The following is a 22930-nucleotide window of genomic DNA, read 5'->3' as shown; positions in this document are numbered from 1 at the left end:
ACCAGAGTGCTGCTGAGAAGAACAGCTAGACAGAAGATCCAAGCATCATTTTTAGAGTCTCCCTAAAAAATAATATAAACATTATATATATACTACAGTTATACGTTCTCAAAAGTGTATAACAGACTTTGTTATACTAAACTATGTTCATGCAGACCTTTTGAGGTTTACAGTATCTCTCAAAAGTGAGCACACCCCTCACATTTTTGTAAATATTTGATTTGATTGTTGCTATCGGTGTAGATATTAATGGCTATGTGTTGAGTTATTTTGAGGGGACAGCAAATTTACACTGTTATACAAGCTGTACACTCACTACTTTACATTGTAGCAAAGTGTCATTTCTTCAGTGTTGTCACATGAAAAGATATAATCAAATATTTACAAAAATGTGAGGAATGTACTCACTTTTGTGAGATACTGTATATCTATGGAAAGAGTAAGACATGCAATTATGAATCTGCTGAATCTATTTTAAAGACTTAATTACAAAGATAGGATAACTTTTATTGATTATAAAATCTTTGCGTTTTCCAATGTGTCTCAAGTAAATGTCTTTTTAATTTGCATATTTACAATAATGAATGTTGCACATACTGCGTTACTATGGAAATGGAGTCCTCACCTTGTCAACATCCCCCAGTCCCTCAGTGTCCAGCAGCACCAGAGTGTGTCCTGTGTTATAGGGGTGTGGCACACACCACATCCAAATACCTTTAGTCTTCGACTCAATGGTGCTGCCCAGAGCAAAGCCTGCAAACAGTCACAGTAGTAATCTTCAGTATTATTTGAGAACCAAATAAAGTTTGTTATTCTAGGTATTTTGGGCTGACAGAAGTGTTCACATGTTGCTCATGAAGCAACTTTTGTGCACATAATTCAACTGGTCTAAGCCAGTTACAAATTCTATAAGCCATAAGGAAGAAATTGTGTGTTTTCTGATAAAAAAATAAAAATTCTGTCACAAAACTGTATTGGGGTAACGGTCTTATCTGTCCGATTCTCAAAAACTAAAAAAATAAATAAATAAATCACCCTTCAAGATAAACAGTATTACCAAGTCCATCACAACTGTAAAGTAAAGAAAAATGCCTTTAAAAACAAACTCACCAGCTTGTTTTCCTGCCAGACGGTTCATGAGGTAAGACTTTCCTGTGCGATAGAGTCCCACCACAGACACCACCACCACCGGCTGGTTAATCCTGTACAGGTACTCAATGGCTCCATCACTCACACGCAGTGAACCGTTCACATTTTCCACCAAACAAATAGGCTCTGGCATTGGGCTGCACATGGTTCTCTCCAGCTCTGTCATGAAAACACATGCTCAGTGTGACAGTCTATTTGCAGTGGGATTGACAATCAATCTTGAAGCAATAGCAATAATTTCCTGAATGATATATATACCAAAAAAAAACATTTTCCCCAGATCACTGTAGCAACAGGGGCATGATCGGGAGTCAGTTGTGGACGGAGAGGAGGTGGGTTGAACCGGCAAGTAAAGCATGATGATTCTCATCATGCTTATACATGCTTATACTTTTTCAAGACATGTATAAGCTTGTAAAAAAAATCCTGAGTGGGGTATAAAACGAGAACATATCTTGAGCTCGTGTTCACCACAGACTTTATTTCAGGCATTTAACCCGAAAACCCATTCAAAAACCCCATTGACTTCAGGACGATGGATGTCCAGTATACAAGAAATTAAATCGAGATCATGAGGAAACAACTTTTGTTATGTCGAGATCACGAGAAAACAACAGAAAAAAATTACTAATGCATGGCTGCTTAGGGCTTCCATACCACTGACTTTGGGACGATGGATGTCGAGTACAAAGAAAAATGTGAAGAAAACACAGATCAGTTGGCAGGGTTCATTAAAGGAGGACATATAGAAAATATTTTCTACTGTATATTGGGGGGACAGATTGGTATTCCTCAACATTGGGGGGACACGACCCATACCCCCCCCCAAAGAATGCGTGGTTAAGCCCATGGTATTTATCCCCGGTCAGAACACCACAACAACAACAACAACAACAACAAAAAAAACCTGTACACGTACCACAATTAGGTTGTGGCAAATGTATTACCGTTAGTTTTTATTGCTTATTATAATACCACAGTGAACGTGCTTACCTTGGCTGTTGTCCTCCCAGAGAGATCCGTTGTATGGTTTTGACTCAGTGTCTTTTTCCTGTTCGAAAGTGAAAGAACAAATGAGTGTGCTCTGTGCAAACGATCGAGTCCTAAATATGGTCATAAAATTCCCCTCATAGTGAAACTGCATGTGTATTGAAGTTGTGAATAGTCCATAATTGGTACGTTAAATAGGAGAAAAACCTTTGGAAGGTCGGATTTGTCATACCTGGATGCTAAAACCTTACAGATAACTTTCGGAGTTTATCGGTCTCGCTAATGTACTCCGAAATGTACACAACGGGACGGATTAGCTTCGACTATGGAAAGCCAAATGGGTCACATAGATTTAATTTTTTGTTTGTTTGTTTTTTATATACATACATACATACATACATACATACATACATACAATTATACACACACACACACACACACACACACACACAATTATTGATTTATTTATTACATTGATAGTAGATTTTTCAAAGTAATAAAGCTGGTGTCTGATACTGTTTGAAGTTACATATTATATTTGGCAAATTGTGTGGTAACAAAAAAATTATAATGTATGTACATTTAAAAAATATATTTATCCACCTGATAAAATAATAAACTATAATAATGCTCAACTATTTCAGAATTACATGGTTGTAATGTTCCATGGTTTTATACCATGTACTTACAGGCTTCAGATTCAGAGCCGTGTTGTCGGCCTCTGGCGTGAGCAGGGCTTGGGAGGCCATCTCGTCGTCCTCATGTGTGAGCAGGGCTTGGAAGGCCATCTCTTTGGTGTCTGGCTTGAGCAGGGCTTGGGAGGCCATCTTGTCGGCCTCAGATGAGAGAAGAGCATGATAGGCTGCCTCGTTGGCCTCTGGCATGAGCATGGCATGGGAGGCCGTTCCGTCTGCCTCTAGCGGGAACAGAACTAAGGTGGCCACGCCGTCGACCCCTGGTAAGAACAGAACTTGGGAGGCTGTGCCGTAGGCCTCTAGCAGGAGCAGAACTTGGGAGGCCTCATTGTCGGACTCAAACTGGAACTTGGTGTGGAAGGCCATCATGTTGGCCTCAGGCAGGAGCAGGACTTAGGAGACCTCGCCATCAGCCTATGGTAGGAACATAACTAGGGAGGCTGTCAAATTCATCAAAAGATGAATATGAGATGATGGATCAGAATTTCAGCTTTCATTTCCTAATATTAACATATAGATGTGTTGAACAACTTAAAACATGGCACCTTTGGTGGTAGATTACCCAATTTTTAGGTGATCAAATTTATAGGAACAGATAGACTTACAGTGTATGAAAGTACATAACATTTAACATTTGGTTGCATATCCATTGCTTGCAATAACTGCATGAAGCAGGTGACCCACTGACATCACCATACTGTTGCATTTTTCTTTTCTGTTGCTTTTCCAGGCTTGCACTACAGCTTCTTTCATGAAAGAAATGCATGCTCAGCTGGGTTAAGGTCTAGTGATTGACTTGGCCAATCTAAAACCTACCACTTTTATAATGAAGTTATAACTTCATTAATCAACTTCATTAATCAACTTCCAATAACTTTCATAATGAAGTTGCTCCCAATTAGATTGGATGCATTTCTCTGCAAATTGTAAGACAGATTAGTGAGTCCACTCCAGAAGAAGTCATGCAAGCCCAATCCATGACACTACCTCCAATATGCTTGACTGATGAGCTATGTTTTCAGTCATGAGCAGATCCATTCTTTCTCCACACTTTGGCCTTTCTGTCACTTTGGTAGAGGTTAATTTTGGTTCCAGAAATTGTGTGCCTCATCTCTGTATTTCTTTGCAAATTACAATCTGGCTTTCTGATTCTTGTCATAAGTAGTTTGCATCTTGTGGTATGGCCTCTGTATTTCTGCACTTGAAGTTGTCTTCAAATGGTGGATTGTGAAGGTTGTTGGTGATGTCACTAACTGATATTTTGGTGGTTTTCTTTACAGTGCTCACAATGTTTCTGCCATCAACTGTTGTTGTTTTCCTTTGCCAACCTGTTTGGTGTCAGTTGCTCAGTACACCAGTGGTTTCTTTCTTTTTCAGGACATTCCAAATTGTTGTATTGACTATACCCAATGTTTGTGCAATCACTCTGATTGATTTTCCCTCTTTTCTCAGCTTCAAAATGGCTTGTTTTTCTCCTGTATACAGCTTTCTGGTCTTCATGTTGGTTTATCCTTTTTAACAACAAATGCAGTCTTCACAGGCGAAACCTAGGGCTCAAACCAAAAGTAGACATTCAGATCTATTCATTATTTAAACAATTTAACAGTACACACCTGGCAGCAAATCACTCACATGTTGGGTGGTTGTGGCTCAGGTGGTAGAGCGGGTTGTCCACTAATCGCAGGGTTGGTGGTTTGATCCCTGGCCCATGTGCTCATGCAATGACAGTTCTGCTGCCGTGTGTGTGAATGGGTGAATGAGAAGCAGTGTAAAGTGATTTGTAGAACCGATAAGGTAAGGTAGTTATATGTGCAAACCATTTACTGTGTTCCAATGTTTTTGATCACTTGAAAAAATGGGTGGGTTCAAACAAAAGGTGCCATGATCTCAGTTGTTTAACACATCTAGATGTAAATAAGAGGAAATTAAATTGAAAACTGAAATTCTGATCTATTGTCTCATTTTCATCTTTTGATCTCAATCCCAAATGTCTTTTTATAGCAAATTTATAGCAAAAACAATAGAATTAGTCTTATTGTTCCAATACCTTGGGAGGGGACTGTACATTGATTGTAGTGTTGTTGTCCAATAAATTAATCATCCATCCATTCATCGTCTGTACTGCTTAATCCACACAGGTTAATAAATTATAGGCTAGTAGTAAGCATTTTTATGTTTGCATAGAGTTCATCCTTACAAGGGCGTGATATTAACGGCAGTAATATCAGGATGCCAGTGAAGGTGAAAGTAAACACACAGCATTCGCTTCGATTTCTCGGAAAGTCCCCCATAAACCGTAAATCACCACGTCATCTCACACGTGTATGGGGGGTGAACATAGCCTATAAAAGCTGCTGAATGCCTCTCACCACCATTGTGTTTTGCAGCAAGAGCAAGTAACGGTTTGCTTACTATACGGTATGTATTTGTTTGATACCTAATTTGTTCCGTTATAAATAGGCTGTATTGTGTATTTCAAATAAATGACGCATAAATTTGCTGCATGTAAAACGATTCAATTGATATAATAAAAAGGCAACCATTTGATGCTTGATGCTTACAAACAATATAGTTGATGCTTGATATTTGATATTACTATTTGATATTACTTGCTTGATAGTTGATATTACAAACAATATAGTTGATGCACCACTTTATATATATATATATATATATATATATATATATATATATATATATATATAGTTGTACAAATGTAACTTAATGTTCATCAACTGAATTGATTTATACACGATATTTTAATTAATGTATGCATAATCTTTCAATTAAGCAAAATTTTACACATAGTATAAAAAGTTGAAAATATGAAAGAAATGAGAATATAAACATTTACCTCACGAACAAACAAAAATAAACCTATTTTAATTCTATAACAGTGGAAGGGAGAGCCTCAACTGATTTCTGTAACACTGTTTCAAAAATAATAGTAAAATATCTTAATAACCTTGATAGACATGTTATATTATATATATATATATATATATATATATATATATATATATATATATATATATATTCTGACGTTTTTATTTAATTTTTTTATTTATTGAGTCTTTAAATTTATAACGATATTATGTAATTGTATGGCGTTTTCATATTAAGAGCAGGCTAAATTGTGAAGTTTTTATCAATTTGTTATTTTCACGCTAGATGGCGGTCAAATACCACAAATCTGGGAAACTAGCACACTCAAGACCATTTTGCATCTAGGGACCCTTTCTAGTGGAGGAAAATGTATTATATGGAGGAAATATGTATTATCTAATTATAATCAACTTATGTTTTAATAATACATAATAAGATAATATGTATATATTTTTGATTTTATTGGATTTTATTTCCAATATTATTTTTGTATTTTATATACACAATAATACAATACACAATATTACAATAATAATTTGTTAAGTGATTGTCATGATGGAGAAGGCTGAGATTGATGCAATCATAGTAAAGTTATCTTTACTTTAATGAGAAATGCAGACAAATCCAAATCGAGAGACAGGTTCAAGACCAAAAGGTTCAAAACAGGCTTAAGTCAGGACAAACTGAGCAAAGACTAAGCACAGAAATCAGGAAACAAAGCAAGGTCAAACCAGATCAGCAATAACAGAGAAAGTCTTGGTAACATCAGGTGCATTGGACAAAGTGAAAGTCTCTTGTAAAGAGTCAGTCTGTCTGTCTGTCTGTCTCTCTCTCTCTCTCTCTCTCTCTCTCTCTCTCTCTCTGTGTGTGTGTGTGTGTGTGTGTGTGTGTCAGAAGTCTGGTGACTGTGTACATGTCAAGGTGTGTGATTTCATGTGGAGTGTCTCAAAACTCAAAAGGCCTTTATGACACTTGATGCTTAGAGCAAAATATCCTATTTTAAACAAAAAGGCTATTTTTTTGTAGAAATTAGCTGTTAGAACTTTATTTAAAACTTAGTAAACTAGTAAAGCAAAATAACTTTCTTTACCCAACAATAGTCCTATGACAATTTTAAAAAATATTGTTTATATAGAGAAACCAGACCAAAGTGCTACTTAAACAACACTTTGTTAAAAAATATTTTTCTGTAAAAGTTCACAAATGTGAATGTATAAATATGTTATAATAAACCTACAACTCACTTACACAGTTAAACAAGAAAGATATTGCATGAAGAATGTAAAATGGATAACAGAAATTCCAGTCGGACTGGCAGTCAAATATGCTGACTAGCTACTTCTACAAAAAACATTGTATCTCCATATGAGAATGTATGTTTATCAGTGTCTACTAATAAAGTTTTCCTGTTAGTTGTACAAGAATGGTAGCTGCTATCTAAATTAGTTTGCTACAATCTAATAGGATATATTAGTCTTGTCACCTTTGAACTGAAAAGAGAAGAATTATCTGCTGTTTTTTTTTTTCTTCTTCAAAATGACAACTATTTCTAGACTGAGATGCCATCAAGATGCCATCAGAGTAAAGCTCCAAAGCGGAGAATAACGCCCCATGACAAAGCCACCTTTAAAAAGGTATTAAAATAAACAAATATACAAATAATAATAATAATAATAATAATAATAATAATAATAATAATATATTAATGCAAAGACATTGCTAACAGAATTATTCTATGTGAAATGTGTTGTTTGCCTTGGTGTTGTATTGGAATTAAACAACATATTTTAACTGTGTTGTGGTGATGATGTTCAGATGTTCAAAGCCATGGATGAGCCAGTATGTCTGATTAGCAGCGATTCTGAAGGACGGCTATGTGTCGTGAAGGAAGCTAAAGAGATTCTGGATGGGATCACTCAGCCAGTTATTGTAGTGTCTGTGGTAGGGCTTTACCGCACGGGGAAGTCTTACCTCATGAACCGCCTAGCAGGAAAACAAACAGGTAAGAATCAACATGTGAAGAACATATTACACATGTAGCAGTCTAGGTTAATTTGATATTACCCTATAACACCTTGGTAACACTGACCTTCACATCCTAATAAAGTTTACCATACACCATATAAATCAGTAACATGTAGAACCACCTTTAGCAACAATAACTTGAAGTAAACATTTTCTGTAGGAGTTTATCAGTCTATTACATTGTTTTGGAGAAAATTTGTCCCACTCTTCTTTACAACATCGATTCAGTTCACTGATGTTTGGAGGCTTTCATTTATGGACAGCTCTATTAAATATCTGCCACAGCGTCAGCTCAACTCAATTATCAAACTTCAGTTCCCAGAATAGACCACAGCCAACAAACATGGCTACCACACACTCCAACTCCCAGCTTAAGGCACCAGCATGTTCACAGTCTACTGAGTTCTAATCACACACCGCTGTTGCCAATTTCACACACACACACACACACACACACACACACACACACCGCCCTTTAAAAAGAGACTTTGTGAAGTAAAGACTTTATTAAGCCTTTTGTTGTACTTTGTGATCCCAGTTTTTTGATAAGTTTTGTTTTTGTTATGAAATCCTGTTTACTGATCGCCTGAATCCTTTGCCTGCCTTTGACTTTGAACTTGCCATTTATTTTGGAACTGTTTGCTGATTTTTATTAAAACTGTTTCAACTGCAATTGCATCCGGATCATCCTCTCCATTGTGACACGCAGCATCTGAATGGGCTTGAAGTCTGTACTTTGACTTGACCATTCCACCTTGGTTTTTTTCTTCTTTAGTCATTCAGATGTATGTTTTGCTGGTGTGCTTGTGATCAGCTGGTCCTGTGGCTGCAAAACAAGCACAAATCATTACCCCTCCACCATCATGCTTGACCATTGGTATGAGGTCTTTGTGGTGATACATTGTGTTTGGTTTTCACCAAACGTGGTGCAGTGCATATTGCTGGAGCATATTGCTCCATAATTGGAGTTTGTTTCAGATGCTATTTTGCAAACTTAAATGATGCTGCTATATTCTTTTTGGAGAGAAGGAGCTTTTTCTTAGCCACCCTTCCATGAAAGCCATACTTGTGCTCTCATGAACATAAACATTTAATGTGTTTACAGAAGTCACATAATGTGGCTCTTGGCTTTTTCTTTATATCTATGAGCAGTAAATGCTCTGACCTTAAATTGCTAAAAGAAAGGGTGATGAATACTTGTCAGGTATGCATTTTTACTATGTCATATATCAAGGAGGTAATGCTGGACTTCAGTTCCCATCAGCCACTGCACTGTACTACAGTATGTCACATGACCACCTGTACTTGAATCACTTTTCTGTTAATGAGCACACTTATATATAGCCATTGTTTGCACTGCTTCTCTGTCTTATGTTTGTCTTAGACCACCGTGTTCCATGTTACCGTGTTCATTGATCTTTTTAGTTTATGTTTAGTTTTTGCCACAGTATTATGCCAAGTTGTCTTAGTGTCTTTGTTTTGTTGTTTGTTTGTTTAATAAACTGTTTGAAAATCTGCGATTGCTTCCAAATCAACCTTGAAACATGACATACTAGTTAAAAATACATTTAAATTAAATTATTGTCCACAAGATGACAGACTATACAGTGTCTAAGAAAAGTCTATCCAAATAGTGTTACCACACATTGCATACATGCCTTCATCACAAAGGTTAAAATAATGTTTTATTTACACTTACACTACATAAGTTGTATTTTTGTGGTTGTTTCAGGCTTTGCACTAGGCAGCACCATAGAGTCAAAAACTAAAGGCATCTGGATGTGGTGCGTTCCACACCCCATTAAAACAGGACACACTCTGGTGCTGCTGGACACTGAGGGACTCGGTGATGTGGACAAGGTATGGAGAATATTTCCATCGCAAAACAATACCAACATCATCCCCTGTGACAACAGTGATAATAGTGATAATAGTGATAATCTCTTCCTTCTCCCCTTCCCACTTTCATGATGATAATTTTCCACAGTCATTAAAATTGCTCAACAAATCCAAGTCGCATTATAATATATATAGTTTTGTGAGTTGGTCATGTAAAATATAGAAAAATAAAATAAAAACCAGGTCATTTTGATAAGCTTACAGTTATATAATTGTTTATATTAATGGATGACTTTTTTTTTGCTACACTCATGCTGTATGTATGGATCAATCACATGCTTCAGTAGAACGCCAATGTTTTTTTTTTTAATGATTGCTTGTACTGATGATTGAGGAAAAATGATAGTCAGCTTTATAGAGTGTGATGATCTGTATAAGATCATTTAAGCACACCAAATCACGTTTAATGGCTTTTAGGGTGATGAAAAGCATGACACTTGGATTTTCTGCCTGGCTGTCCTGCTCAGTAGCACTCTGGTCTACAACAGCCTTGGGGTCATAGACAACAATGCACTCGAGAAGCTACAGTATCCTTTACTGAATAACACACAAATAGTATACAAACACAAAATACACATGATAGTGCTGTTTTCTTGAACAATACTCCCTGCAGCTATGTGACAGAATTGACTGAGAACATCCGAGTGAAAGCACAGAGAGGTGCTGACGATGATGACTCCGCAGAGTTCATGCGAGTCTTCCCCTCCTTCATCTGGTCCGTGCGAGACTTCACGCTGAAATTGGAGAAGGAAGGCATGGCTATCACAGCTGATGAATATCTGGAACGTGCTTTGGAGCTTAAAGCTGGTGAGCAAAGACAGGTGCTATGGTTTCTAAATATTCCTGCATGTATGGCTATTTTCAAATGACTAGTTATTGACATAAATTATTTTATTAAAGTAGGTAAACTAGACTCTTGGCAATAAAATATGAAGAAAGTAATGTTTGCACTAAACTGTCATTCAGATATCAGAGTTTTCTTCTAACTATGGAAACTACAATGACTAGGATCATAAAATGAATCCCATCAGAGCAGAGCATTGATCTACATTGCAGTTGCAGCCTGGCAATCACCAATAGACAGATGTACATACTGAATGTATTTTGTAGTTACAGTTTGTTACACATCTTGTTATATATATGCAGTGCTATGCAAAAGTGTTCAATCCCCTTAAAAGCAGATCTTTAATAATAAAACACTGAAAAATGCTGCTGGCATAAGTATTAAACCCTTTGGACAAGTACTTGGTAGACCCACCTTTGCTGCAATAACAGCTTCTTAAGCAATAGTTTCTTTCTAGCCACCATCCCGTACAGTCCTCAGTTATGCAGACCTCGTGATACGGTTGCCTGGTGCTCCTTCACCAGTCTCAGTCTTGTTTTTGCACTGAGTTTTGAGGGAGGGCCTTGTCTAGGTAATGGTTGGGTGATGCGATGCAACTTCCACTTCCTCACTATCGATTCAATAGTGCTTACAAGGAAGTCCAACCTCTTGTATATCATTTTATACCCTATTCATAATTTATGAAATCCTAAAACCTTAACTTTAACTTCCTTAAAATGCTGCTTAGTCTTCATTTTCACTCCTTTCCTTCATACTGACAGTCTCTTCAATGTCAGTTCAACTGAGGTGTTTTTTGTCCAGAAAATGGGAGCTGTTTTAAAATTTCACAAGTGAAGGCCAATTATAAGTCAATTGTGTCCTTGTTCAGACATGATATTTAATCTGGAGCTTCTGGAACCTGGGGGTTGAATACTTATGCAAGTAGCATTTTTCAGTTTGTGATTTTCTTTGAAATTCACTATTATAGACAAAAGTATTGTTGACACCTGACCATCACATCCATATGTGATTGCTGAACATCCCATTCCAGATTTAGTCCCCCTTTGTTTTTATAATAACCTCCACTCTTCTGGGAAGGCTTTCCACTAGATTTTGGAACCTGGCTGTGGGTAATTGTCCATTCAGCCAGAAGAGCATAAGTGAGGTCAGGCACTGATGTCAGACGAGGAGGCCTGGCACTCCAGTCGGCATTCCAGTTAATCCCAAAGGCGATCAGTGGGGTTGAGGTCAAGGATCTGAGCCAGCCACTCAAGCTCTTCCACACTAACCTTGGCAAATCATGTTTTTTGGACCTCGCTTAGTTGGGTCCCTTTGTTCCAGTTAAATGAAATCTGAATACTACAGCTTACAAAGACATTGGATAAAATTCTGTGCTTCCAACATTTTGGCAACAGTTTGGGTAAGACCCACATATGGATGTGATGGTCAAGTGTCCACAATCATTTGGCCATATAATGTATAGCTGACCGATAATTAATTTTGACATTGAAAATTCACTGTAAGAGAACATGAGTTTGCAATAAAAATACTGACAGGAAGAATATGTGTATTTATCATTTGTTGTTCAGACAAATCTGATGAATTACAATAATATTGAATACTTTTGCAAGCTACTGTACATACATATTCAGATGCTAAAACAGATTATGGCTCACGATGTAGTTGAGCATGTTATATTTGTAAAATGAGTTTTTATTTATTTATTTATTTTAAATACATTCTTAATTAAATGTTATGCTACTAGTAATGAAAGAATTATTTGTGAATTATTTATGGACTGTTGTGATAATTTGAGACTTGAAGATTTTTATAAAATGTTATAAAAGTCACTATTTTGTTTGTCAGAAACAGCAAAGGTTCTTGTCAACAGATTTTAGACATAGCCTCAAACAAAATCAAGGAGATAGCTTGACTTATGCTATAGGCTGCTATCTATTACATTTTTAGAGTAACCCCATAAATTTGCCCATATCAGCACTTGTTGCAGTTCTTTATTGCATTGTTGCAGTCCTTGTTGCAGTTCCCATTTTGACCACTAGGTAATAATAATTATTGAAGCTAACATCTTTAGCCAGGAGAAAATCAGGGGAAAATTGGCCTATGGACTAATAGTCACTGGGAAAGAGCCTGTCCTGATGTTGCATCCAGCTAGTTCTCTCCAAAATATTAATGTGAAATCTGACCATGGGCCACTGTGCTCAGTTTTTAAAAAGAATGAAAGGAGCAAATTTGAGTGCATATTACCCAACCACACCTCTTAATAATGTATTCTTTAGCCCAGCTAGATTTTTTTTTTACAATTGTATTGCACACATACACAGAACAGGTGAGATAAGTCCTGTAAGGTGCTACATATTGATTTACACACTGGCTCCTAGATAAATGTGTCATACTATGGAGACTAAAATGGCAAACACATGTTTAAACCTTAATCCTTTCTTAAATTTCTAGGTTCTTCCTCTAGTCTTGAGAAGTTCAACCTGCCCAGGCGCTGTTTGCGTCACTTTTTCGCAGAACGTCGGTGTTTTGTATTCCCACGGCCAGCCGAAGATGATGACCTGGCAAGAATGGAGGAGCTGTCTGAGACGGATCTCAGGCCACGATTTCTGCAGCGTGCTGAGGAGTTCTGCAACTATGTGTTTAGCAGTGCCAAGCCAAAAACCTTAACAGGGGGGCAGATGCTCACAGGCAGTGGTCAGTAATCACCCGTTACAGCTGCATTCTGAATGAAAGGCAGATTATTTATTAAATTGGGAATGTTGCTGTCTAAAATGTGAGGATTTTTGCTTGTTTTGTCAGCTCTGTGCATTCTGGCAGAGTTGTATGTGGAGGCAATTCGTAGTGGCCGGATTCCTTGTCTGGAGAATGCAGTGGAGTCTTTGGCTCAGATCCAGAATGAGCGGGCAGTGAAACAGGGCCTGCAGGTCTACCAGAGTCAGGTTGAGTTAGATTGCCTTCCACTTGACCCATCTGAGCTTTCAGACATCCACAGAAAAGCAGAGACTGCAGCTATCGATGCCTTCATCAGCATTTCCTTCAATGATACTGAGCAAAAAGCACAGCTGAAGCTCATGGTACCTTACAAACACAAAGCATACACGCACAAATACACACAGAGAAATAAAATCAGTCTGTAAAACCTTCTGACTTTTTGTATTAACATTTAAGATTAGTGGTCATACATAGTATTCTCTCTCTCTCTCTCTCTCTCTCTCTCTCTCTCTCTCTCTCTCCACTACAAGGAAGAGATCCAGACTGTGTATCAGGAGCTGTGTGGTCAAAATCGAGAGGAATGTTCGAATGTGTGTAAGCTGGAGCTGACACAGGTGTTTACTCCTCTGGAGGAGGCTATGAATGATGGTTCATTTATGCACCCTGGAGGATACACAGAGTACCGTGATAAACTCCAGAGCTGCACAAATGAATACAGAGCACGCACACACAAACAGATGATGGTATGACAGCAAATACATTTTCTTTTTTGTCTGAACAATCCCTTCCAAAATCAGAAGAATGACGTAGATTGTCATAAGTTATTTATTTCTTTATATAAATGTGGATCTAATAATTGTGAATACTATTATAATATTTTAAATATTTCTGAAAACTTTGAAATTGAAGCTCCAATAACATTGCTTAATGATGGTGACAACCTTTCCTGCATTTTTTTATTTTCCAGTTAATTTTGTTAATAAACATTCTTAAAAGAAGTTACTGGAATGTTGAATGTTACCCTTGTTCAGTTTACGCTCACAAATCACAGAGGTGCAGAGAAATAAGAAAATTGGATGGATTGCTATTTCATAGGTGAAATACAATACGTGTGTGTGTGTGTGTGTGTGGGTGGGTGTGTGTTTTACAGAGTGAGGAAGTGTTGAGTGAGTATCTAAAGGAGAAGGATCAGTCTGGGAAGAATATTCTTTTAGCTGATAAGCACCTCACTAAAGCAGAACAGAAAAAAGAAGGTATACATACACGCATGTCTTTTAGCTATTCTCAAACTCAGTGTCTCAACAATTTAGTGCTAAGAGAGGAACTTGGTACACATCAGGATTGTGTGCATAACTGTGGTGAAACCTGGAAAAAAAAAAAGTCACACAGTACTTCAGTGTTTCAAATCTCTTTTTACTGTGTCTGTGTATATAACCAGATGTGTTTATATGCTTCCCAGTGGAGCGTTTGCGAAAGGAGGCTCTAAAACTGGAGAACGAATCTTTAATGAAGAAGAAGAAGCTTCAGGAGCAGGCATTCCAGGACCAGCAGAGGACCTATGAGCAAAACATAAACCAGCTGCTGGAACGCATGGAGAAAGAAAGGAAGACAGCAAGGGAAGATAACGAACGAGTGCTGACGGCTAAACTTAGGGTAAGAAATGAGAGACATCAGAACTATCAGAATCCAACTTTACAGTTTATTTATACACATTTGTAATTGAAAATGTCAACACCAAGCATTTACAGTAAAATATATGAATTAATATAAATAGTAACAATATACGTGTAGTAAAATATATTAATATTAATAGATCATAAAGCAACATCACATTTGTATTATAAACCTTAATGGTTCATTGGGTTTTTACCCACAGTAGGTTTTCCGGTCTCAGTTATTTGGCAGATATTTGATACCTCTTATTTCTTGTGCCGAGTTTACACTACACGATATTAGGCCTGATTTTCACTCGCCGACAGTTTTGTGGAGATCACCGACAAACGCCCGAAAGCGTAGGCAAACTATAGCTCGCTCCTTTGAGTGACGAACGCAATGTATGAATGATCAAAGACACGATCTGAGAGAAGTGCCGACGCATCGCCGCTGTCAGCGAAATATCTAGCATGTTCAATACCTGGACCTGTGTGCGATTCCAAATTGTGTACGGTGAATGTGTTTTGACTGAACAGAAGTGCAGCCAATGAGAGAGCAAAAAACGGGGCACGGCCCGGGATGTGTCAGAGGGAGGAGTCCTGATGTACCTCCAAGTCTTGCTGCCTGCGTCTCCCCAACAATTCCCTCCTCCATAGCCTTTTTTTTTCACTTTGTTTTTAAGTGTATTGCAAGCTTCTTGTGGTCCGCCATTTTCAAAACCCCGCCCCAACAAGCACAAACACGCCTACTCACATGCGATCTTGTGTATTCCTCATATCACTTCTCACCTGTACTCTGGTGTGAAACGTAATTTGGAGTCCAGGCATCGTCAGAGATTCCTCAATGGTGAAAGGTTTTGTAACGTGTTCACCCGTGTCGATGATTGCTCGTGTAATTTGAAAAATTACTTAATTACGTATGACTTCCATGACAAGACGGACAATTGTGTGATGCGAACGGTACCACAACCAGATGTCTTTGAAAGTTGTGTAGTGTGTAGAAGCCATAAGGTGTTCCTCACAAACATATACCAGCTTTAAGTTGCCTTTATGAATATCTTCAGGAATATTTCACATGATTAGCCAAAATTGACTTCCCCAAATCACTTCCTATTAAATGTATTTGCTCACTACTGTACTAGGGTATAATTTTGAAACAATAAAGTGCACTTTATCCACAAAAAAACCAAAGGTGTTTGAAATGTTATGATATACTTACTCCGTGTGTGTGTGTGTGTGTGTGTGTGTGTGCGCGCGCGTGTGTTTTGCAGGAACAGAGCGCTCTGCTGGAAAAAGGATTTAAGGAAAAAGCTGATATGATGAATCAACAGATTTTAAGACTGAGAGGAGAGATGAACAGTGAGGACCAGTCAAAGCGGTCTGTACTCAGTAAGGTAGTGGGCAGTCTGGGCACTGCAGCTAGTCTGTTTCTGCCGGGCATCATCCCTAAAGCTGCCGGTTTGGTCACATCATTCTTCTCACGGTTTCTTTGATTATCTAATTGCTCAAGGGCCAAAAGATACAAGTTGTTGATACAAGTTTTTTGTAAAGAAATTTTTCTGCAAAGCTGCTTTGAGACAATGTCTATTGTAAAAAGCGCTATACAAATAAAATTGAATTGAATTGAATTGAACAAGTTGTTGTATTTTTCAATTAAGTAGTTTATATAAGTACGCTATCTTTTTAATGACTAGTTAAAGGCATTAGAATGCTAAAATTAATTAAATGCCCAGTAACAACATTGAAAACGTAATGTGATGATTACATTGCAAGTTCCCCCAGGTTTCTTTTTTTTAAGACTCACCTTTAAAATAGTATTTAGCCGATACATCCAGAACTGTTTATTGTCTTGAACATTATGTAAAAATAATTTCTTGAAGCCAAAAAGTCCATCATACTATGTGCATAGGTATTTCAGCAACAGCTTCTGTCCATAGATTTTGGGGCAGGACGACATTAATAAAGACACAGCCACAAACAAATTTTAGTTGAGAGCGTATCAGTAGTTATATCATACACATTCTGTCAAACTGTCAATCAGTGTGCTGATTTATGACCCGTTGTGCTTCCCTGGCCGACGTTTCTGTAGGTAATCTAATTTATGACCGGGGTGGGGGTAACCCTATCGACTGTATCAGTGGGTCAATCTGGCCCCTGTGTGTCTGGGCAGTGGTGGAGAGGGGTGTGTGGGGGAGTAGCCCCCAACAAAGGTGTTTATGTTAATGACTCTTTTTTTTTGGGGGGGGGGGGGGGGTGAAATATGTATGAAAAGCGTGTCAATGGTTAATATTGGGCATGTGTTACTGTGTGGGGTATTTCGTTTGTGTAACCACATTGTTAGAAAAAGCATGATGTTTGAATGTGTACATATATGAGTAGAATATTTATGAAATAAATGAAAACAAATGTTGATTACATTTTTAGGGAGCCCGGTTTGCCCTAAGGAGGTAATATATATATATATATATATATATATATATATATATATATATATATATATATATATATATATATATATTTTTTTTTTTTAAGGAATCTGTTTAAAAGAATCGCGTGTATTACATACCTTCTAAACATAAACCTTTAGGAGGCAAAAATGATTATAAGAGCTGTTTAAAAAGAACTGCGCATATTACATGACTTCTAAACAAAGATCCTTATGAGGTAAAAATGTTAGTGTTGGCTAAAAGAATCACCGTACTGTTTAAACTAGAAAATAAGTTTTTGCGAGGTGTCTTCCATTCACTGGGTTAAAGCATTAATGACGTTAAAACCGAATCACCTCTCTCTCTCTAAACCCCGCCCATACATACGTGTTTCAGACACACCTCTCTCTCGCTCTCGCTCTCTCGCTCTCTCGCTCTCTAAACCCACGCCCATTCACGTGTTTCACCGTCAGACAGTTTCTGTATGCTATGTGCCCCTAATTTATGATCTTTGTGTTTTCCTGACCGACAGGTCTGTAGGTAACCAAATTTATGAGCTCTGGTGACAGTGTCTGATGTGTCTGAAGTGTGTGTGTGTGTGTGTGTGTGTGTGTGTGTGTGTGTGTGTGAGAGAGAGAGAGATAGGGTCATGTGTTTCCTGGGGGTTTGCTGACCAGAATGCTTACAATGTTTTTGTTATTGAATTAAGGGACGAGTCATGTGTTTCAGTGTTTTACGACCCCTACCAATGTGTACATTTGTGGTTTAAGTGAATCTTTGTTCCTGAAATTACTTTTGTGGTAATTATCAGTTTGTGTAACTAATCTATCAGAAAATACTAGACCTGGTGTCTGAATGTGGTAGATGTATTAGAATTGTGGACATTTTATGTGTGTGTAGCTACCTATGTGTATGATTTGTGTAATCCTTCTGTCAAGAAATGAACAGATAACATTTATTGCCTATGTTGTTGAGAAAAACACTGATGTGTAAAACATTTCTACATTTCTTCAAGGCTGTATGAGGACGTTGTTCTCTTTTACTGAAATAAAGACCAAAACTATCGGTGTTATTCATTGTGGAGACTGAAGTGACAATATGTCTGAAGAAAATTAAAAATATTTATTACATAGCCTACTTTCCAAACAAGGTACTTTAAGGGTAAAAAAACAAACAAAACAACCCCTTTTTTAAAAGATGGTGTTTTAAAAGAATCGTGCGTTTTGTTTCAACTATAAACAAGTTTTTGGAAACGAGGTTCACCAACGATGATACTTACACAGAACTGTTGCTAAATACATAAGATTTTGTCTATGCTTTGACATCCCATGTCCCCACTGGCTGACAGTCAAGTCATGTAAATTTATGACCTCTGGTAACACTGTTTGACATGAATGTGTGATCTTTCCTGGCAGTTGTCTGAATGTGAGAGACAGAGAAATTCGATTTCTGGGGGTTTTGCTGACTAGAATGCTTACAAATGTGTTTATGTTAACGAATTAAGGAGAGAGTCGTGCGTCTCAGTGCTTAAATAATGGTTAAGACATTGTAGTTAAAACACAGAAGAAACTCGGCAACTATCTGTTACAATGGCTGCTCCAAGAAATCCTAATACCCCTAGAGGAATGCTCTGTATTCACCAACAAGAGGACCTGTTGAAATGAGAGAGGACCTGATTTTTGCTCTGAGAAAAAAACCCCCAAGATGTTAGTTTGACTATTTATTCATGAAGATATTGTAAAGACGTTGTTGTTTAACCCTGAGCAGAGTGTCAACAACTCCAAAGATCGTGTCTTAAGTGTGAAAGTTTATTTAGGAAATAGACAAAACATTTAAAGATGATGTTTTAAAAGAAACGGGTGTTTCGTCCATAATTGGTAAAAAAGAAAAATGGTTGTACTCCAATGTGAAATAAATCAGTGGAGACACACTGAGTACATTTCTGTTCCAGAGTCTATAAGGATCCCCACCCTTTATGTAGAGTGACAAATGTATACACCCTCCGTGACTACGTTACTTAAGGTTTGAACATTTTTATTTTGTGATGGCAGCAAGACAAAACTGTTGCACATTTGGTATCTGGTGATTTTAGAATTAGACCCCAACTGTCAAATATGTTTTGACATAGAATGTGAGTTATTTTTAAAGGTTCCAAAATATTTTAACAGTTAAGGCATATTTCCAACAGAACATAATATTAGACATTTAGTGTAAACTAGTGTAAAAAAAATTCTCTGAAATATTTCGGTGAAAATATTTTTCCATATTAAATGCATCATATTAGAAAAGATAGTACAGTCTTTGTTGATAAGTTACAAAACTCATACTTTATAACAATTTGTTTAGGAGTATCTGAATCTGGCAAATAACTTTTATTCCATTTAGGCATGCAATAAAAGTTAATAAACAAATAAGGAAGAAATGGCTTGTACAGTACTGCTGCAGATTAATTATTAAGATTAATTATTAGATTGATTATTAAGTCAAACCATTTTGTTCAAACTTCAGCGTGATCCATAGAGTAGCAGAATTTTATGGCAACGTATGAATACCATGTGAAGGATTAAGTTGACTAGTCACTTAATTGCAAAGACATATCCTTGTGCAGGATCACCTTCACACCAGCATTGCCCATTGACACGTCTTCTACCATATCAACATATAAGAAAAGGCAAAAAGTAATATGAGATATATAAGAATATATCTGATCAAATATGACATTATAATGAAAAAACATAATAATATTATTTAACAAGGTCTGCCATTCAGCCCTCTTAAGTGTAAGAGCATTATCAGTATTGTACGGCAGTTGGAACAGTAGCTAGCTTTCAGATGTCAAATGAAAAACAACTTTTTGAGTCACAGTGCCAAACTACTGGCAGAATATTTTGATCCTTATTTTTCAGCCTGAAGGACTGGCATTTATTTAATAGACAGAAGGCACAGCCATATACTTGATCAGAGGATTTAGGAATTTCTTTAAGAAAGGTTCACTGTTTTTGCTCTTTTATCATAGCTCGTAAGGAGTAAGTGGTAGAAGATGGATGGATGGATGGATCATAGCTCGTATCTCACTTGACTTGTGCTAAATGCTACTGTCTAGTGAATTTGTCTAGTGAATTTCTGTCTAATGCCCATAAGAGGCAGTAGAGAGTCAAGACCATTTCAATGTCATAAACCATAACAAACAAGTTACAATGCTACTGCTCATGTCTGGTCCTGAAGCATTTCTGGTGGCACCAGAAGCTAGATAACTAATGTGAACTGCTACTTTCCTAATTATAACCCACAGAACATTTAGAAATGCAATTGAAATACAAACCTGGCATTTTCACTACAAATGTATCAAAATGCTAGCTAGCTATACAGTGGGGGATTTTTTTTTTTCCAGTAAATATATTTCCAATTAGGCTATTCACATGAAATTTTCACCTAGTTTTGTTTTGCTTTTCAGAAATCTAAACACTTTAATTTCCAAAAGTATGTTAGTTCTGGCCCTGGGGGAGCATCCAACCACTGAACAACATGGTCCTAATTTTAATAATGACATTTTTAATCATACGTTATCGGAATCTCACTCACCACTGCTTGAAAACTAACTGTAAACATCCAAGAAACAAAGACATCACTTCCTTAAACTTTAGATGTACCTTTAGACCATAAAATTTAGATGTACCTTTGCTCAACTGTATTTAATACATCTAGAAAGGTGAGCAAATAAATGGAACATTATTTTATATCAGTTAAATAGGAAATAAAAAAAAATAATTAGTCATTCAAAAGATGTTATTTGTATTTCAATGGAATTTGATATGTATGAGTTGTGAATAAGATACTATCTGTATATTGAGATGCACTGCAAGGTACGCAAATGTTTCAAATTCCCCCAATGAAATGTGTTTGCAACATACAGACATTGTATTATTGTATTATTGGCAGGGAAATAGAAGAGAATAAATATGATGGATACATTGTAACTCACCTTCGTCAAAATGTTTGCCTTCAACATAGGGTCATTCAAATATGTCTTTACTTGTGATCCCACCTTAATTTTCACTATTGGTTTTATCTTAGGTGTAGTAATGCCTAAAGCCATAAAAACACTGAATTATTATGAGTATTAAATTGAAGCATTAGATTATTAGATAACTTCTGTTAAATTTTAGTAAACATATTAATGTCTGTCATCTCTTCAGGGGAAAATTTGCATTTATTTCTCCAAACCTCATTCAATCTTGTTCCTCTATATAATGAGTAATTCTCGATGCAGCTAAAAGTTACTGTTGATATTTACAGAATTTTGACTATTTAATATATTGTATTTTTTAAAAAAACTAATATAGTTGCTTTCTTTTACAGTTAATTGTAAGCCATACATTTTTCCACATCTAGTGTTCTATTATAGAGCTGCATTAATCAATATTGTGTCATAGTGCTAACTGCCAAATCAACCCAAGTACTTCACATAACTTGTGTAGCTGTTTTTGTAATTGTGACATTAGCTCCTTCAAAATTAAAACCATTTTTTCATACAATTTGTCCTAGAGTGTGTCCACTTTCTTTTAACACAATTTATGTAGAATTTAGAATACAAGAGATATATTCATTTTATAAAAAACGCTAATAAAAAAACTACCCAGATACTTTTGCCCATTTAATTCACCATTACAGAAGATCAATCTTAGGAGAGAAAAGCAGTTATTGGAATGCAGTATCCAACTTGATTGATCGTCCCGCAAGATATGAAGGACATGACATGGTATTAAACATATTGTACTGCTGAACAGTGTTGTCCCCTATAGACCAACCACAGTGGGTCTCTGCCCCCTTCCTCAGTATAATCCACACATCATCAAAGTACAAAGGATCCACTTGATTTATCAATGTCTTTATATCTCCTTAATGTTGTCTACAGTAGCCAAGTCAGTATGTTTTTCTCTACAGTAGCTCTGAGCCTCAAGCCAAGTCTTAGCCATCTTATCATTGAAGTGTCAAGTAACAGGAGCAAGGGGACTGATTTTCAGAGCACTCCAAAATCACTTGACCAATCAAGATTTAAGGTGAATGTCTTCTTCTAAGACCCACTCACCATAAATAACTGTGTCAGAGGCATGTCTTAGGGCATAGGAACTACGTGGTGAAAAATGTTCAAGCCATTCATATTGCTGTGCTGGTGCAAACATGAATGCGATCTACCTTTCATAAACCAGCCCAGGGTTTCCCAAACATTTTGGGCAAAGGACCCCAAATGGACATTATGAATTTTCTAAGACCCCAAGCCTTGACCACCCTTTGTTTTCAAATTCCAGATTTATTATATAGGACTGCTGTAATATTTTTCTATATTAGTAGCATATGTATGAGTAATGTAAATGACTAGAAACCAAAAGAAGATTCCTTGCACTTATTAGTCTAGTGTTATCAGAAAAAAATCCACACCAGGGTGGTTTATACTTGACTTATGCAGAAGCAGTGGCCCTGCGAGCAGCATTGTTTACACAATCTCTGCGTATCTCTGATGTGCATCTGGGAGATTTAAAAGCGGCATTCACTAGAATGTTGTCATGATTATTGTCATAGGCTACATCTCAAATCTAAAACTCTGACCTTACATTCAAAAGTGTTTACTAATCTAGAAAATCCAGAAGACTG

General features: G+C 36.8%; 2 protein-coding genes across 2 annotated transcripts in view; both read right to left on the bottom strand.

Moving 5' to 3' along the window:
- LOC128624542 (guanylate-binding protein 1-like) overlaps positions 1–2455 on the bottom strand; it is a 3058-nt gene extending 603 nt beyond the window's left edge. The window contains exons 1-4 of the mRNA XM_053652291.1: positions 2143–2455; positions 1111–1308; positions 626–753; positions 1–62 (exon numbers count right to left, since the gene is read on the bottom strand). The exon at positions 1–62 is cut by the window's left edge and continues 48 nt beyond it. Coding sequence (XP_053508266.1) covers positions 1–62; positions 626–753; positions 1111–1308; positions 2143–2293 — 539 coding nt within the window. The 5' untranslated portion in view covers positions 2294–2455. The remainder of the gene's footprint in view (positions 63–625; positions 754–1110; positions 1309–2142) is intronic.
- LOC128624428 (guanylate-binding protein 1-like) overlaps positions 1–22930 on the bottom strand; it is a 90178-nt gene that overhangs the window by 12216 nt on the left and 55032 nt on the right. The gene's annotated exons all lie outside the window — the stretch shown is intronic.

This window comes from Ictalurus furcatus, chromosome 20 (genome assembly GCF_023375685.1).
Source record: "Ictalurus furcatus strain D&B chromosome 20, Billie_1.0, whole genome shotgun sequence".
NCBI lineage: Eukaryota > Metazoa > Chordata > Actinopteri > Siluriformes > Ictaluridae > Ictalurus > Ictalurus furcatus.
Note: the sequence above shows the minus strand (reverse complement) of the source record. Positions and strands in the feature narration are given on the sequence as shown.